The 16,596-nt window shown below is 56.6% G+C and overlaps 9 protein-coding genes across 9 annotated transcripts; 4 read left to right on the top strand and 5 right to left on the bottom strand.

Annotated features, from left to right (window-relative positions):
- Positions 1 to 442: 442 nt before the first annotated feature.
- LY79DRAFT_149877 (uncharacterized protein) lies at positions 443 to 1,550 on the bottom strand. Its single transcript, XM_060551035.1, has 2 exons — positions 1,201 to 1,550; positions 443 to 1,034 (listed from the first exon to the last, which is right to left on the bottom strand). The coding sequence occupies exons 1-2, from the start codon at positions 1,450 to 1,452 to the stop codon at positions 798 to 800; spliced, it is 489 nt and encodes a 162-aa protein (XP_060420313.1). The 5' UTR covers positions 1,453 to 1,550; the 3' UTR covers positions 443 to 797.
- A 156-nt stretch (positions 1,551 to 1,706) lies between these two features.
- LY79DRAFT_665348 (ubiquitin-related modifier 1) lies at positions 1,707 to 2,439 on the bottom strand (the record flags this gene model as incomplete). Its single annotated transcript, XM_060563049.1, has 3 exons — positions 1,707 to 1,824; positions 2,028 to 2,192; positions 2,384 to 2,439. 3 exons carry the CDS (start codon positions 2,437 to 2,439, stop codon positions 1,707 to 1,709), a joined length of 339 nt encoding a protein of 112 aa, XP_060420312.1.
- A 537-nt stretch (positions 2,440 to 2,976) lies between these two features.
- Positions 2,977 to 5,572, top strand: LY79DRAFT_504345 (WD domain-containing protein; the record flags this gene model as incomplete). Its single annotated transcript, XM_060553501.1, has 3 exons — positions 2,977 to 3,108; positions 3,166 to 5,360; positions 5,422 to 5,572. The coding sequence occupies 3 exons, from the start codon at positions 2,977 to 2,979 to the stop codon at positions 5,570 to 5,572; spliced, it is 2,478 nt and encodes an 825-aa protein (XP_060420311.1).
- A 366-nt stretch (positions 5,573 to 5,938) lies between these two features.
- On the bottom strand, positions 5,939 to 6,397 carry LY79DRAFT_575361 (uncharacterized protein; the record flags this gene model as incomplete). Its single annotated transcript, XM_060559703.1, has 2 exons — positions 5,939 to 6,189; positions 6,292 to 6,397. The coding sequence occupies 2 exons, from the start codon at positions 6,395 to 6,397 to the stop codon at positions 5,939 to 5,941; spliced, it is 357 nt and encodes a 118-aa protein (XP_060420310.1).
- A 774-nt stretch (positions 6,398 to 7,171) lies between these two features.
- On the top strand, positions 7,172 to 7,920 carry LY79DRAFT_665345 (RF-1 domain-containing protein; the record flags this gene model as incomplete). The annotated part of the gene is made up of 2 exons (XM_060563048.1): positions 7,172 to 7,450; positions 7,543 to 7,920. The coding sequence occupies 2 exons, from the start codon at positions 7,172 to 7,174 to the stop codon at positions 7,918 to 7,920; spliced, it is 657 nt and encodes a 218-aa protein (XP_060420309.1).
- Positions 7,921 to 8,368: 448 nt separating this feature from the next.
- LY79DRAFT_665344 (actin) lies at positions 8,369 to 9,998 on the bottom strand (the record flags this gene model as incomplete). Its single annotated transcript, XM_060563047.1, has 6 exons — positions 8,369 to 8,599; positions 8,656 to 9,427; positions 9,494 to 9,524; positions 9,623 to 9,678; positions 9,828 to 9,858; positions 9,992 to 9,998. The coding sequence occupies 6 exons, from the start codon at positions 9,996 to 9,998 to the stop codon at positions 8,369 to 8,371; spliced, it is 1,128 nt and encodes a 375-aa protein (XP_060420308.1).
- A 925-nt stretch (positions 9,999 to 10,923) lies between these two features.
- On the top strand, positions 10,924 to 11,458 carry LY79DRAFT_535885 (uncharacterized protein). Its single transcript, XM_060556552.1, has one exon. The coding sequence runs from the start codon at positions 10,941 to 10,943 to the stop codon at positions 11,220 to 11,222; it is 282 nt and encodes a 93-aa protein (XP_060420307.1). The 5' UTR covers positions 10,924 to 10,940; the 3' UTR covers positions 11,223 to 11,458.
- A 1,318-nt stretch (positions 11,459 to 12,776) lies between these two features.
- LY79DRAFT_535882 (nucleotide exchange factor Fes1) lies at positions 12,777 to 13,799 on the top strand. Its single transcript, XM_060556551.1, has one exon. It carries the CDS (start codon positions 12,956 to 12,958, stop codon positions 13,595 to 13,597), a length of 642 nt encoding a protein of 213 aa, XP_060420306.1. The 5' UTR covers positions 12,777 to 12,955; the 3' UTR covers positions 13,598 to 13,799.
- On the bottom strand, positions 13,745 to 15,319 carry LY79DRAFT_148088 (ribosomal L5P family protein). Its single transcript, XM_060551030.1, has 3 exons — positions 14,818 to 15,319; positions 14,057 to 14,756; positions 13,745 to 14,002 (listed from the first exon to the last, which is right to left on the bottom strand). The coding sequence occupies exons 1-3, from the start codon at positions 15,054 to 15,056 to the stop codon at positions 13,892 to 13,894; spliced, it is 1,050 nt and encodes a 349-aa protein (XP_060420305.1). The 5' UTR covers positions 15,057 to 15,319; the 3' UTR covers positions 13,745 to 13,891.
- Positions 15,320 to 16,596: the final 1,277 nt, after the last annotated feature.

The following is a 16,596-nucleotide window of genomic DNA, read 5'->3' as shown; positions in this document are numbered from 1 at the left end:
AGGAGAGGTCATGTGAGTGATTCGGATCAGCAACCCAGAGCCAAGTGTATATGTGCATGTATGTAAGTAACCCACTCGCCTGATCATTCATCATCTCCTCGTGTCTGGCCCTCAAACACCTCGCCACCCGACGATTCCAACGTGCGTCTCCCCAGAAGTTCCCGATCTCCTGGGTGCAGCAGCCGCCAGCAGGATCTAAAACCCGCCGAGAAGAGGGGGCATGACCCGCACCCGCCCAGGTGCGGGCAAGAGGAGCACAAGATCGCGGCCCGAACCCCTGAGCGACATTGTGAAGAGCAGAACGCTGGTCTCACTTGAGGTTTCTGATTACGTCCGCCTGTCGCCCCCACAAAGATGCGCGCCCTCTGAGTGTAGATTGTTTGGAACGGTTGACGTCTTCGACCGGCGCTTGGAATTCCAGGGGGTCACATGGCGCAAAACAACCCTGCAGGGCTAGGGAAGAAACAATAATTCTATTCCGAGCGAAACTTACGAGATTGGATTGCTAAGTGGGTGGGGGTCCTCGAGGCGGGTGTGCATCTGGGAGCAGGTCTTCTAGAAGCCCCCCGTCTCTGCCCGTCTCTCCTCCATCCATCCATCTGCGCATGGGGGAGGGGGGGGGGAGGGGGTGTGATGGTCCAAATTGCATTTGTCTCTTTTCCGTGTTTGCTTTTACCTGCAGTGGGGTGAAAAGACTTACAGCGCAACCAGCACCCAGAAGTCAACCGCAGGACAAGAATGCAATGCACAAAGGGCTGCATCAATAAATCCTGGGTATACTACTGCAATGCACGCTATCAACCACCATGAAGAGGTTCACTCGTTTCTTCACCGCCTCGTCGTATGCGCGAGGGGAAGACACGGAATGTTCCCAGGCAATTTTGGTCCTCGCAGGAGTTGAGGGCTCGCTTGTGACGGCCTCGTTTGGCGCGCATCACGGGTGCTTCATTTGCCGTCACTGCGCAGCAGTTACCAAGGCTGGCGCATGTACGGATACAGATACGAGGCTGTCGATCCAATCCCCATTCCTCGCCCTGTTAGATTGGCCGCGAAACAATTAGCGGATGATTGGATGAAAACCCTTGACCACTCCCTTCAACCACGAGTGCATGCGACTTTGACAGGCTCCCGGGAGGTTCATCCCGCGCGCCGTCCCATGATGAACGGTACATGGGGAGACTAGGATGGCAAGAACGTAACTTGAGGTGGCTTGAGACTCCACCGAGAGCAAGGGGAGCACAAGGGATGAAGAAGCTGTCGCCACGATGCGTCCACAGCACATGTGGCAGGCAAGGCGGCGGCATTTGAAGGACCGCGGGGACTCAGGGGATATAACATCCGGGACGTTTCTTCGCATCGAGGGTGGCATGGCGTTGGACGTAGGGATGTGGTGTGTTTGTAGAAGACAGGTAGACAAAGAAGAGAGACCAGCGGCGGAAGCAAAACGTGCATCTCCCCGCCGACTGAGCCGGCGGCTACGGCCGCAGATTACTTGATGCAAATGCCATGCGGCTGCAAGAAGCGAGCGGGGAGACGGGGGGAGGGCGTCTGAGTTTCAACGTCCTTCTACCAGCGCCGGCCCGCAGAGATGCATCGTGCTAATTCCAGGGACCCAGAGATACGGCCGCAATCACTTGCAGGGCCCCGTCATGCCCGAGGCCATTGGTCCAAGAATCGCACCCCCCCTCCCCCTTCCGAGCCCCTCACTAACCTCCGTGAAGAGTCGAGACGAAGAGGATGTTGTCACCGCTTTGGACTTCGTAAGCCTCCTCGCCCTCGAGTTCCCAGTCTGCATCATTGATAAGGGCAAGGATGCCAGGCCGACTGGAGATACCACGTTAGCGTTGCATACAAAATAACGACGCTATACGATCAAAGGTAGATTCTGCGAAAGGGTGAGAAGGAGTGGCGATGTACTCCTGCACGAGTGAGGTCGGGGTGAACGTAGGGAAGGTACGGCAAGGTTGATTCCGCCGAAATGATGATATGCTTGAGGTTGGAGACGGCAGTGCCGTTTCGATACGTACAGGTGACCGTCGAGAACGAAAAGTTCCTTCCTGGAGTCCTTCATGGTGTTCTCGCAAAGATAGTTGATGAGAAAGCCAATAGTTGCGGGTTTGCCATCCTTGCTCACCGCTGGGATAGAGAGGGCATGGCGCCTCTTATCCGAGAAGAGCATCTCCAGGCCACCGCTGCAGAGAACCTTGTTAGCATAATGCTCTCTGTGTCTCCCCTAACCGAGATGCGAGGTGCTGACGGAAGCGCTGCTTCGACCGACTCCACCAAGCTGCGTGAGAAAGGTCTCGGCCAAAGACTGAGGGATAGAGCCCGTCTAGAAGGATGCAAGAAACGACTGGGAACGGAGGGGTGAGAGGCGACTCACGAGAATTCGACAACAACGGAGATCTTCTCCCCCGCATCTGCAGCGTCTGTGGCCATTTTCCTTCTCCGTTGCTTTTGTCGGCTCTAGGAGCAATGTCTGACAAAGTCCAGAGTGCCGGCAGCTGCACCACGCGATATATCGGAGAATAGATTGAAAATATGATATGTAATCGCGATAGAGTTTGCTTGCTTTGCTTGTTTGCACAGCATGGACTGATGTAGGAAAGATGTGATGGATGCAAGGTACAGGTAGGGATGTGGACGGGGCCCGAGCTGGGTATCGAACAGACGCTGGAGCCTGAAGCCGGAGCCCTGTCCTCGACGCGCCAGCGCAGACTTGTGCCTTCCAATGGCGGGCGCAACCCTCTGCCGGACGTCGGTGGAGCAAACGGCGCGGAGGCTTAACGGTTTGACGTCGCTGTAGCCCGCTGTAAGCCAGGGCCCGAGAGCCCCGCCCCCGGGCCCCCCTCCACTAAGAAAAATTTCAACTTCACCTCTTGAATCTTGCCGGCGAGCCAATCACGTCGCCGTATTCTGTCAACCCTTAGAGTCACTTGGTCGACGTAGCAAAACCCCGCGACGACAAGGGACAAGATGACGGCCATTCAACCATCCATCGAGTACCTGTCCACAGGAGCTAACCGGCAGACTGACATTGCTGACTGGAGCCCATGCGGTCTACTTGCCTATGGTGCGGACTCTAACATTGCCCTGTGGACACCATCTGTAAGCTCTGCCCAGCCTGCCATCTCAACCTGGCACTGACTGACGAGCATCGGGTAGTCACTAAATGATGATGGAATTGCCTTCCTTCTTAGTGGGCACAAGGAGGTCGTCAAGACGGTCAAGTTTCTCCCCCAAGTGGACGGAGAGGACCGCAAACTCCTTGTCAGCGGCTCCGATGACCAGACGCTCAAGGTCTGGTCCCTGGACCCCAAGACGAACCAGGGAGAGTGCGTGCAAACGATTCACGAGCATTCGGCGCCTGTCAACTGCATAGCGATTCTCCAGTCCAGAAACGCACCTAAACAGTTTCTCCTCGCCTCGGGGGCTGCTGATGCGACCATCAAGATCTGGCAGCTCACCGGGGGCCGCCTGCAGCTCCGCCAGACCATCAAGACCAATCCCAAGTACTTCCCCTTGTGCTTGGCTCTGACGACACTGGATGAGGCCGAGGACGTCTTCGTCCTGGCGGCGGCGGGAACTAAGACGTTCGTCCAAATCTTCGTGGCCGCTGCCGCCGAAGAGACACTTGACTTCAAGCTGCAGGCTACCCTGTCAGGCCACGAGGGTTGGATCAGGTCTCTGGACTTCACATGGGAGAAGGCCGATTCAGATAGCGATCTTCTCCTTGCCTCGGCGAGTCAGGACAAGTACGTCCGACTCTGGCGCCTCCACCTGGGCACGGAGCTACCGTCGCTCGCCGCAGAGGGCTCGGATCCTTCCAGCGGCGCCTACCTTCCGGGCAAGTCCCCTTCAAACAAGGCCCACCGACTCCAGTCAGGCGGAAAGGACTTTTCCATCACGTTCGAGGCCCTGCTCCTGGGCCACGAGGACTGGATCTACAGCGCGAAATGGCTCACCCGGAACAGCAAGCTACAGCTGTTATCGACCTCCGCGGATAATTCCCTTGCCATGTGGGAGGCTGACTCCGCGTCCGGAATCTGGGTTAGCATGGTAAGGCTCGGCGAAATCAGCAGAGAAAAGGGCGCGACGACGGCGACGGGTAGCATCGGCGGCTTCTGGACTGGCCTATGGGGCCCCGACGGCAAGTCCGTCGTCTGCCTCGGCCGGACGGGAAGCTGGCGCCGCTGGGTTTACAACGATGAGCGCGACGACTGGCAGCCCGCCATCGCCGTCACCGGCCATACCAAGACCGTCACGGGCATCGCATGGTCGCGTGACGGAGACTACCTCATGTCGACGAGCTCCGACCAGACGACCCGCCTCCACGCCCGCTGGAAGCGCGGCGCGGCTCGCTCGTGGCACGAGATGTCCCGGCCTCAGATCCACGGCTACGACCTGAACTGCATCGACACTCTCGGCGCGTCGCAATTTGTCTCTGGCGCCGACGAGAAGCTCATGCGCGTCTTCAGCGAGCCGCGCGCCGTGGCACAAATGCTTCAGACCCTCGGCGGGATCCAGACGGACGCGCCGGCCGAGTCCATGCCGGATGGTGCCAACATGCCTGTGCTCGGCCTCTCCAACAAGGCCATCGACGCCGTCGACGACGACCAGGATGTCCAGGCCGACAGCCAGTACGACCGCGAGGCCATCGACCCGGCCACGATCGTACGCAAGTCCATGCTCGACATCGACCACCCGCCCTTTGAAGAGTCGCTGTCGCGGCACACCCTCTGGCCCGAGACGGAGAAGCTGTACGGCCACGGCTACGAGATCTCCTGCCTGGCCGCGAGCCACGACGGCAAGCTGATTGCCAGTGCCTGCAAGGCGAGCTCGCTGAACCACGCCGTCATCCGCATCTTCGAGACGGAGCGCTGGACCGAGGTCAAGCCGCCCCTGATGGCGCACTCCCTCACGGCCACGAGGCTCCGCTTCTCGCCGGACGACAAGCTCCTATTAAGTGTCGGGCGAGACAGGCAATGGGCTGTCTTCGAGCGCGATGAGAAGGAGCGCTCGCAGTACCGGCTCCTCCAGGCCAACCCCAAGGGCCACACGCGCATGATCCTGGACGCCGCGTGGGCCCCGTCTACGAGTGCCCGAGTCTTCGTGACTGCGGGACGTGACAAGAACGCCAAGGTTTGGGTGGGAAAGGCCCAGGAGGGCGGCATGATGGAGTTCGCCCTGGCGTCGAGCCTCGCTTTCGACGGCCCCGTCACGGCCGTCGACTTCCTCGGCAGACAGGGCGCGGCAGGCGAGCTCATCCTCGCGGTGGGTACCGAGTCCGGCAAGATCTCCCTCTGCACGTTAGCCCCTGAGACCGTCCAGTCAGTCAGCACAGCCCAGCTGGCACCGCAGTAAGTCTCCTCCCAACGCGGACTACCGTGCTCTCAGAAACACAACTAACCACTCTTCAAGTCTGTGTCTTCCCAAACCAGTGGCCCAGCTGGCGTGGCGTCCCTCAAATAGCGATGGCGACGCAGACGAACTGGCCATCGCTGGTGAGGATAGTTCCCTGAGGATATACGGCTTCACCGGACTGGGAGCATCCAGCTCGACGAGCGAATGAATTGACATCCTCCCCCATAGAAGGGGAGACTTTCCATTGAGTCTTCATGTATGAGGGTATGATTAGACATGCGTCGCCGCATGCACGAGTTATATATGTATATCTTCGTTTAGGCCGCCCAAACCGGACCAGGAGATTGGCAAACCAACACAAACGCCCGCACCAGAAGCAGAGAAAACGGCACGACAGCCCCCGCACAACGCCCTTCGAGCTCTTCATTGGACGTTCGCCATACGTGTCGCTATTAAAACCTCCTCTTTCCTCTTTCCTCACTCCTCTTGTTCTTTTTTGTCATCCAAAACATTACCATCGTTCCGTCTCACGTTCCGCACACGAGCGGTGGGGGAGCATGGCGGGAGAGGCCGCCTACAGCTCCCTGACAAGCTCGACAGTCTCCTGGGCCAGGGCGACGGCAGTCTTGGTCGAGCCGGCGGTCAGCACGCTCTCGACGGCAGCCTTTGTCACCTCGACAGCGTCAACCACCGCGTCGACGACGGCGTCAATCGGGTCGCCGTGCATGTAGAACCAGGCACGACTCATGAGGAAGGCGATGTGCTGGGGCAGGTAGAGGACGGTCGCGATGATGGTCAGACTGCTCAGGAGGAAGAGCACGGTGTCTGCAGGGGCAGGGAGTTAGCCGGTGTTGTTCGAAAACAATCAATTGCGATTAAGACTGGAAAGGGGGGCGGCCGGTAGTCTCTGGCGAGCAGGCAACGTACAAAAGATGAACTTCTCCAGGGGCGTGAAGATGTAGACGCTGAATGTGACCTCGATCTGGTACTGCTTCAGGTGCAGCCACTTGCTGAAGGACTGGAGGGCCGACATATTGATTATTCGCCGAAGTTCGAACTCAACTGTTCCGGTGACTGCAGGTTCGCTGCTCGTATTGTGATTTTGGACTGGTAGGGGTCGAGGCGGATGCCCAGGGGACTATTCGGCCGCCGGTCACGAGGAAATGCCGAAGGCGAAGGGGGAAAAAAGGAGGCGGAAGAAGGTCTTGCGCGTGACAAGCCAAACCAGGTCGTTTTCCCCAAAGGATGACGAAGGAGAGTATGTCGTCAGGGAGAAAGTCTAATCCGGAAACTTGCCAGCTGCGCTGCGTGTCGGCCGGTCGACAAGGAGAAACCCAGGGATATATGAGTAGTGGTGGCAGGAGGAGGCAGACTTCGTTCGTCCGAGACGGGCTCGCGCAGGAATCTTATCAGAGAAATTTGGGGGGGCGCCGTTCGCCGTGCAATCAAATACTACGCAGCCAACCGATACCGACCGATCCGCATCAGAAACGCACTGACGGCAGAGTCCCAATGCCCACACCGCCAGCAAACCAAAAGTGGGGGCCAATTTACAGCGATCACCTCCAGCGCCAGCTGCTGTCCCCCTCCCCCTGTACCCGGCCAGTACTGACTAGGAACCCTCCCCCATCCTCTGATTGGTCGCCTCAACTCCAGCATCCTCCCGGGTCCCGTCATGCAACCCCCAGCCGGGCGGCAGGCTGGAGGTCTCGCCTTGCGCTGTGAACCTCAAAGCCTCTCGCTCAGCAAATAACTCTCGAAACCTCGTTCCAGCCCACCCTCCACGGACAATGGTCCGGCGCGCGTGATGCCTCCCCCTCTAACCCTTTCGACCCGTCTCCCACGCCTGGCCGGTGCAGCGAACGCCAATGCCTTCATGCGTTGCCGCTGCGTTACGGCAAGGCCGGCGCTACAGAAGCTGCGGCAGCAACAGCACCACCACCACCTGCTCCTCGTTGCTCCCTTCAGCGTATCGCCTTCCGCCGCGTTGAAGAAGCACGAGATGCCACCCCGGCCCAAGCCTCCCCCTGACTCCGAAATCGAAGAGTCATACCTAAAGGGTAGCGGGCCGGGTGGTCAAAAGATTGTAAGCCCTCTCGGCCTTCCACTTCGGCCTAGTGATGTTTAAAGGCAATATTTGGTCCAGCATAACTAACGGGCTTTTTTGCTCCTTCATAGAACAAGACGAGCTCTGCTGTGCAGCTTAAGCATATCCCCACGGGTGTCGTCGTCAAGTCCCAGGCCACCCGCTCCCGAACCCAGAACCGCAAGATTGCCCGCGAAATCCTAGCGCAGAAGCTTGACGACCTGCAGAACGGTGACCAGAGTCGTTCAGCCATAGTTGGCGAGGTGAAGCGCAAAAAGGCGGCGAGTGCGTCAAAGAAGAGCAGGAGAAAGTACCGCCAGTTGGATGAGGAAAAGGCCCAGAGCGAAACAGCCGAGGCAGAGGTCAAAGAGCAACATGCTGAAGACCAGACGAACAATGCATCGAGCGCGCATGCCGATCCGGCAACTTCAACAGACGCCAGTCCACATGTACAAAACCTAAAACCCTAGCATAACACAGCGTCACAATGTAGTATACCATCTGGAGAATAAAACTGATGCATCTCTACTCCTGGCTAAAATCATTATCGTGAAAATACAACGTCACAATAATACCGGATGTGAGAAGCTCGGAAACAGTAAGCAAAGTGTATTGTATGATCGACCTCAGTTGCAGACGTGTCCGCCCCTATACGCGCCCACGCGCACCCTGCTACAAAACAAGGACCAAATCTTTCGGGAGAAGGGTCGACCCAAACTTCTTGACCATGTCAACAACTTTTTGCCAATATGAGGCCTGACTGTGATACATGCAACGCCGAAGTGACTTTGCACCGGTCGGGACCTCTTTGGGATCGATGTGCTTTCGGAAGGGCGAGAATGTGGTTCGAAAAGGAGGCCGCTGTAGAAAGATTAGCACGTGTTGGATTTCGCAACTCCCTGGGCCACGCCGTTTACCTTAGAAGCACTTGCGGTGGACAATGGAAGGACCGCTCTCGTCGTACTCCTGCTTGGAGATCCACATCTGCTGGAAGGTGGACAGGGAGGCCAGGATGGAACCACCGATCCAGACAGAGTACTTGCGCTCCGGGGGAGCAATGATCTTGACCTTCATGGAGGAAGGAGCAAGAGAAGTAATCTCCTTCTGCATACGGTCGGAGAGACCGGGGTACATGGTGGTACCACCAGACTAAGAAAATGTTAGGTAATGAATCCTCCGGGTTCAAAAAGCTGTAAACAACGTACCATGACGATGTTGCCGTACAGGTCCTTACGGACGTCGACATCGGACTTCATGATGGAGTTGAAGACGGTAACATGGATACCACCGCTCTCAAGACCAAGGACGGAAGGAGCGAAGAGAGCCTCAGGGGCACGGAAACGCTCGTTGCCGATGGTGATGACCTGGCCGTCAGGAAGCTCGTAGGACTTCTCCAAGCTGGAGGATTGAGAAGCGGTCTGGAGCTCCTGCTCGAAGTCGAGGGCGACGTAGCAGAGCTTCTCCTTGATGTCACGAACGATTTCACGCTCAGCGGTGGTGGAGAAGCTGTAGCCACGCTCGGCAAGGATCTTCATCAGGTAGTCGGTCAAGTCACGACCAGCCATGTCGACACGGGCAATGGCCTGGGGAAGCGCGAAACCCTCGTAGATGGGGACGACGTGGGTGACACCGTCACCAGAGTCAAGGACGATACCGGTGGTACGACCAGAGGCGTACAGAGACAGGACGGCCTGGATGGAGACGTAGAACGCGGGGGCGTTGAAGGTCTCGAAGACGATTTGGGTCATCTTCTCTCTGTTGGACTTGGGGTTGATGGGAGCCTCAGTCAGGAGCACGGGGTGCTCCTCGGGGGCGACACGGAGCTCGTTGTAGAAAGTGTGGTGCCAAATCTTCTCCATGTCGTCCCAGTTGGTGACGACACCGTGCTCGATGGGGTAGCGGAGAGTCAGGATACCACGCTTCGACTGTGCCTCATCACCGACGTAGGAGTCCTTCTGGCCCATACCGATCATGATACTATCCACATGTTAGGTTGAAGCGGCGAGTGCGGGGGAGAATTGCCGCAGCGAAACTAAAACCTACCCATGGTGACGGGGGCGACCGACAATGGAGGCTACGAGACAGTTAGAATCTTCAGATCCGACAATCTGTGACCGAGTCTTGATGCCCCTGACGGGGCAAGCTTGCGGTCTGCGGATGAGGGGGACTTACGGAAGACAGCTCTGGGCGCATCGTCACCGGCGAAACCGGCCTTGCACATACCCGAACTGGACTCAGGTTAGAACGACGATCTCGAGAAGGGTTGTATGATCGATGGATGATGTGCCAATGGGTTATCGCGAGGGCTGACCGTTGGCCAGACCCCTTCGAGGCCCAGGAGGCAGTATGGTCGGTGAGACGGCAGGGGAAAGCTTACCCATTGTCGATGACGAGGGCAGCAACCTCCTCTACAGAAACGAACGTTAGCGATGGGATACAAGAAGCGACGCGAGTCGATGGATGCCGAACGTCGCGACAAAGGGTGGCGGAGACGCGGCAGCGTCTGGGTCGAGAGGAGTTGGCAGAGATGGCGTCACGTACCTTCCATTTTGAATTAGGGTGGTGGGTGAGTACTGGGAAAATCGAGAGGATTTCTATGAAAATGAAGACAGCTCACTCGATTCCGGAATCGTAGGAGCGAGATGGAACTGGCAAAAGTCCTGAGCGGATGGCAAAGAACTTGGAGAGAGAGCACGTCGATGGGTGAGGTCGAAAGTGGGAAAGGTTTCGGGAAGATGAGAGGTAGTCGATTTTGGGTGGAGGAGGGGGGAAGAAGGAGAAGAGTGGGAATGGCAGGCACAGTGTGCGGTGAGCGCTGGCTGTCCCAACTCGGCGTTTCGTTGGCTGCTGCTATACTGCTGGCGGGCCGGGTTTCGATGTCAGAAGCAGACCTAACCCGACTTGTGGGTGAGCAAATGGCTGTAGCGGGCAAAGGTGGGCGGGCAGGAGGAGCGTAAAACAGGTGGCAGAAAGTGGCAGCATGCCCGGGGAAGGAGTTGCTGCTTTAGCAATCCTCCTCGCTCCCTATCTCGCCAGTCTCTCTCCACCATCCACCGCCCAATTAGCTTGGGGGCCTGTGCTTTTGCACCTTTGCTTGCCCATCTTCTGGTTTGTATCCGTACCTCTGGCAAAGTAGTGTGGTGGGGCACGGTAGGGAACGCGCTTTACTTACTTTGACCAGGATTTGAGATGGGCTAGGGAAAAGGTACCTTAGATCTTGCTGAGCCGATGTGGGATGCAAGAAGCACAATCGTCAGCGACGTCTATCGCTGCTTATGGGGGGATTTTGATTTATTTTTGGTGGTGGGAGGAAGGAAGAAAGCACTGCCAAGTCGGTTTGACATAGATATAGGCAAGTCGGTCAGCAATCGCCTTGTCGCCCTAGGTGTCACAGCATGAAGCTCTTGAGGCTATTCTGTTCAAACATGCACGGGGGTTTGGCGAGGTTTTTATCGATGTTGCCTTTTCTAGCTCTGGGTAAACAATCGTAATGAGGCTCCATCCTCCTGGTCGGCCGCGTCTCCATCACCACTTCAGATCATCAGGCAGCACGCTCGTTGCTCGCGGCGGCAACACGTATTCGTCACACTCTCGCCGTCAGTGCCTGCTCTCTAGGCAGCTTGAAACCGACGGTGAGAGAGGCTCACTCTCCACGGCCAGAACCGCGGACCAATTGAGTCAAGCCACGGTCACGGCAGTGCGCCCGGTTTCCTCCAGACTGTGGCCTTGTCATTATCTTCAAAAGCATATATCCCCACACCAACCGGATTAGCCCAAGCGAAAGAGCATGGGAGCATGAGTGCACCTCGGCCAAGACCCTTCACCGCGAGCAGCAGAGACTACTCATCACATTAGGGAACGGGGGTCGCTCCTCGACACCTACGTAAGACTCTAAGATTCCCGCCGCTACCGGCTGCCTATAGTTCATGCTTGATGGTGGTGGGCGAATTCGCGCCTGCCAAACCACATGTTCAATGGCCGTGTCCCGGCCCCCCCCCCCCACCCCCCGTTCCCGAGTCGTACGTCATCTCTTGCCGTCAGCAACAAAGAGCTGGGCGAAGATGCCAGGCAGGCATAATCTATTTTGGTACGCAAGCCGTCGGACTGCCTCCAAGCAGTCTTCGCGGCCTTCGCGGATGCACGGCGACAAACGACGCGGAGGCACGACATATGAGCAAGGGCAAGCTAGGTACCAACGGCACTACATATGGACGCCTACGCGGACGGACGAGGATGCCAGAGGGCCTGCTTATGCAAGGGCCATCCTCTCCTGAATGGGTCGCCGCCCTAATGGTCCCAAATTGCGTATCCGCGTATGGACGCCCTTTGCGGGAACAATGCCCAGGGTCCGAGGGAGCAATTCTGGCATGGGGCCTTCGGATTCCAGCCTCGCCTTTCGCATCGGAACTTACTGCGTACATGCTCACACACTACTCGCTCTCGCTTCGAAACGAACGCGTGTCGACAAGTGTACAGTATGTTTCGACGCTTTCATGTGGGAGCCCCAACATGAAGTGGCCGTAGTCTCCGGCACTGTGCTACGTTTCCAATGTGGCTGAGCTCCGGCTTGCCTGGCGGTATCTCCGTTGATCGGGGCCTTTAGCACAGATCGGATACAGCATTACAGCGCATAAGAACTTGTTAATCTGGCATGGAGACGCTATGCCTGATTGTCACGGCCTCCCGAACGAAGCATAATTTAAATGAAAGGCCAGGGAGGGGTTTCCGGAAGAAGACGCAAGGCTAAAGTAAATCCTAATCTGCCATGGTTGACAACTGATTGTAGCAACTTGGGGGAGCTGCCGTGACTTCATCGCTCGGAGGCTGCTCTCAGCTCAGCGTTGTAGTCACTTAGCTCCCGGAAGCTCTGTCCATGGCTAATGATTAAAGCGGCAATGAGGGGCAATCCATTGCATGGTGGGGCAGCTAGGAACTTTTTTTGGTTCTTCACCAGCCACCCCGGGGAGATTCACCATTTCCTATTTCCTCGTTCAGACTCCAATCGTTCCTCAAGCCTCAGGGGCTCCAATGCACTATGGATTTTGACTGGCCGGTGAATCGCCAACTCAGAGATTAGTGATGATCACATTTTATTGTTGGGCAGAGGAGGGCGGTCCGTATCTGCCCAAGTTTCAACTGCGAGCGAGCTGCATAAACGAGCATTGAGCTGGCCCTGATCAGGGCTCTCACGTGAGATATGCGCTAAGCTCTTTTTGGCGTTGACAAGCTTCTTGAAGGTTCCAGAAAAGGGTAGCAAATCAGTGCAGCCAGTCAGCGCTGCCGATGGGGCATTTAATGATGGAGAACTTTTTGATGTCGATGAGATTCAGAGTGAAAGTGAAAGATTGACTGAGGGTTGATGACGACAATCAACTCTCAGCACACACATTGAAATCTTGCATGTCGGTTTGGCATAGTTTTCACTGATACCCCGCCAACAATCCTGGAAGAAACTACTTCCAGATACAACATCACCAACACCACTCATCGTAATTATCCCACATCATGGACAAAAACCTCAACGAGCTGCTCAAATGGAGCATTGAGAACGGCACGGCAGGTCAAAACGGCGAATCGGCGCCGGCAGCCCCCGTCAGCAATCTCAACCCGGAGGCCATCGCCGCCCTCTTCGGCAACGGTCCCAGTGACGCCGAGCTGATGAAGCTCTCCATGGACGCCATTACCTCGACGGACCCGGAAATGACGCTCGAGAACAAGCTCGTTGCCTTTGACAATTTTGAGCAGCTGATCGAGAACCTTGACAACGCCAACAACATGGCCAACCTCTCCCTCTGGACCCCGCTGCTCAGCTGCCTCGAGCACGATGAGCACGAGATGCGCCGCATGGCCGCCTGGTGCGTCGGCACCGCCGTGCAGAACAACCAGCCCAGCCAGGAGCGCCTGGTGGCCGTCGGCGGTATCCCGCCGCTACTGGAGCTGGCGATCAAGGAAGGCGAGCTGGAAGCCGTGCGGAGGAAGGCCATCTACGCCCTCAGCTCCGCCGTCCGGAACTACCAGCCCGGCATGAACGTGCTCACGGACGAGTTGGAGAAGAAGGGCATTCGTTCCGGCAAGGTTGATGCTGAGAACATGGACAACGTCGACGAGGTCATGAACGATCTCAAGGCGAAGATCACGGCTGCATGAGGGGGAAAACCAGAGTAAGGGGCTAGCGAACTTTTGGCACAGGGCTTTGCATGAATGGCGTTTGGGCAGGCGGTACGGCACGAGGGCCACTTGACGTACGGGATGACCAACGAATTTGGGACTAAGGGATTAGACGAGTTACTGCCGCACGACGGGGAAACGCAAGGCTGGTTTTTATGCACCTGGCATATGAGGCATGAAGAGTGGCCGTATCTGTTGGTACATTCATATACAGGCTTTCTAATATTTTGATATCGTACAATAAGGACACCCGTCTCTTTCAATTGTCCCCATTTAATCTTGAAACTTTCCGTAGAAAGGGAGGCCGAGAGCCTGGAGCAAAAGCCTGGCCTGACGGTTTGATGTGGCGGTCGTCTGGATGAAGATATGGCAACCTGGAATGAGCTACGGATTCGTCAGCATGGGGGTCACACGATGAAGGCAGACGTCTCATCTCACCTTGGCAGGGTACATGTCCCAGTTGATCTGGAGCTCGGGGAACCAAGCCAGATCATCGGGCTTCAGACCGAGGGCCAGACCGCCGTTGCCATCACCCGTGCTGGCGTTGACGCCGGGCCAGTCCTTGATCTTGGGTAGGACGAGGTTGATCAACTTGTCGACGAACTCGTATGCCTGATTGCCATACATGGTCGTCTTGACACCGTTTTTGTCGCCCTTGCGAATCTTCCAATCGATGATGTTGTTCTTGGCTGTGGTGACCTCGGGGCAGTTGCCGCTGATGGACTGGATGATGGAGCGGGCGACATGCAGCGTTCCGGGGACCTTGGTGGCCGAGGGCATGTAGGCGTGCAACGAGACGGCCTTGATCTCGGGAATGCTACGCCAGTTAATGTTCCTCTCCAGCAAATCCAGCTTGCTTCCACCTCTGGGGCCGCGGAGGGGACGGTTCTTGTTGTACGGCGAAGAGTCGTCCCACGCCCTTAACCGCTCCCGCACCTCACGCTCTGGTGTTCCGGGGGGCTTGTGGAGGTAGGTCAATGTGAGAAGGTCGGAGGCGATGGTCGCATCGTAGGTCTGACGCAGCCGCGGGATGTTGAACGGTCCGGGAACGAAGTCTCTTGCCGTGGGATCGGTGGAGGGCGGTGATTGAATCGGGTGCAGAGGGCCTCTGTCGAACTTAGGGGGGTGGTACTGGTATCTGTCACCTCATGCGTCAGCATTCTGCTTTCCCTCTCATAACGAACTATCTGGACATATACCTGTTTCCAGGAAGCTGCTGTGGTCTTTCGGATATACGCTTCGCCGTGTTGAAAGCTTGTACGGCAGCCTCGTCGGGGCCTGGCGCGTTCAGGGAAGAGCTGGGCTCGAGATCGGCCAGCTCAGGCTTCGCGGTGCTGGTGGATGCACATCGCTGGATGACAAGGGGTCTCAATTGCCACGGAGAGCGCTGCCTGGAAATAGCCCGAGTTATTTGGGAGGTTTCCCGTAGAGCGGCCATGGCTGGTTGTCTCAATTGTCACGCAACTCAGCACGTCTGTAAGGGTCAATCGCGATGCCCGAAATTTCAATCTCGAAATGTTCAGGTCGGTCCGTGCCACGTGTGGCTGATGCATATGCTTAGGTGGATACATCCCCGGCCGGTGTGGCTTGTCCTTCGGACATTCTGTTCTGGCCTATAATATCAGGCGTAAAGAAAGGTACGGACCATCGTTACATCGCATCCGACTCGGGTGCATTCACCGGACTTTCGGGCCTATGAGGTTACCGGGGGGATAGTGGGCTGTCGTCATTTGAACCAGGCACGCCATCAGAGTCACCCAGCTCTCCGTCCCCCGAATTGTCCGGTTCTAGAGAGGTAACGCAACGATCCGTTTTCTCGGGCAGGTATATGATACACCCCGCTCGATTACGTAGCAGTCATTCGGTCACCGGCTCGATGGGTTAGCAAGTGTCTACCTACGTATGCAGAGATGGAGCCTGTCTTCCGTTCGAGCTGGCAAGGCGAGGGAACTGCCTGCGGTACTCTTGGGCACGAACAGGCAAAGATGGGACGGCATGGACAGGCGGGATGGCCATTGCAGATCTCGATGGGCGGCTACGTGTACGCCACTATGCAGGTTGCCTGATTGTGCCAAAGACGGCGGATGCAAAAGCGAGCGCGTACGGTTTACGCGAGCGCATCTCTTCAGATTGGAGGTTAGTGTCGCTGTCACATCAATGTCCAACATGGGTAAGGGAGTGGCAGGTGACGCCATGATGGTTTGTCGAACCGTTTGTCAGTTGAGTTTGCCTGGAATCGTGGGTGTGTAAGTAAGCCCGTGAGCTGCCGCCGCTGCTATGTTAGAGTTATGTGTCTAGGGATTTGGTGAGAGGCGGCGCTGCGGGCTTTGTTCTATTCCCGCCCTTCGTCTGTTCTTGGCTAAAGTCTGATGTGTGTGAATAATACCACAGAGTCAGATGGAGGCTTATGAAACCTAGAGCATGGGCACCTGAGCCATGAGGTTGGATCTGTGTACACTAAGATGTAAGGGACACGCTAGGATGCGTGGCATAGGGTACCATTCGGGCCATTTCAAAGCACCACGAAACAAGAGACGAGACTTGGGAGAGTCACACCCAGCCCATAATATTCTTTATTTCCCAAAGTCAAGAAGCCCAATCGTTGTCCACCGTTGGAACAGGGGTATCGAATGGCCTACGGTTGATACGATGGATGACTTGCCACATTCATCCTAGGAAAGTGGGCGGCGTGATCCAATTCGGATATTCCTCCCATGATGGATGGCCCTTACGTATGTCATCTCGTGTGAATGTTGGATGTTGTGGCAGGCAACCTTTTCTCAGTCATTTGGGACCGGTCATAAATGAGAAGAAATGTGTCAGCCAGGCCCGACGGGCAGAGAGAACATTCTAGCTCTTCACCCATATCTCTCTCTCTGCCTCTTATTGCCAAGCTCAAGGTTGGCTAGAGCCGTTTTGGAGAGAAGTTAGATAAAATCGTGGCCACAGCCATCCTCAACAACTACCTAGACAACGAA

The sequence above is a fragment of the Colletotrichum navitas genome (genome assembly GCF_030913465.1).
Source record: "Colletotrichum navitas strain CBS 125086 chromosome Unknown LY79scaffold_2, whole genome shotgun sequence".
NCBI classification, from domain to species: Eukaryota; Fungi; Ascomycota; class Sordariomycetes; order Glomerellales; family Glomerellaceae; genus Colletotrichum; species Colletotrichum navitas.
This window is presented reverse-complemented; position numbering and strand designations above follow the sequence as displayed.

What these genes read in the sequence shown, in the direction of transcription:
- LY79DRAFT_535882 (XM_060556551.1), top strand. Translation starts at nt 12,956, where the DNA reads ATGGACAAAAACCTCAACGAGCTGCTCAAATGGAGCATTGAGAACGGC.
- LY79DRAFT_535885 (XM_060556552.1), top strand. Translation starts at nt 10,941, where the DNA reads ATGAGGCTCCATCCTCCTGGTCGGCCGCGTCTCCATCACCACTTCAGA.
- LY79DRAFT_148088 (XM_060551030.1), bottom strand. Translation starts at nt 15,056, where the DNA reads ATGGCCGCTCTACGGGAAACCTCCCAAATAACTCGGGCTATTTCCAGG. An exon ending in CAGCAGCTTCCTGGAAACAG is followed by an intron (nt 14,757 to 14,817) that starts GTATATGTCCAG and finishes ATGAGGTGACAG; the next exon opens with ATACCAGTACCACCCCCCTA. An exon ending in GGGACATGTACCCTGCCAAG is followed by an intron (nt 14,003 to 14,056) that starts GTGAGATGAGAC and finishes ACGAATCCGTAG; the next exon opens with CTCATTCCAGGTTGCCATAT.
- LY79DRAFT_149877 (XM_060551035.1), bottom strand. Translation starts at nt 1,452, where the DNA reads ATGCACGTTTTGCTTCCGCCGCTGGTCTCTCTTCTTTGTCTACCTGTC. An exon ending in GGAGTCTCAAGCCACCTCAA is followed by an intron (nt 1,035 to 1,200) that starts GTTACGTTCTTG and finishes CCAATCTAACAG; the next exon opens with GGCGAGGAATGGGGATTGGA.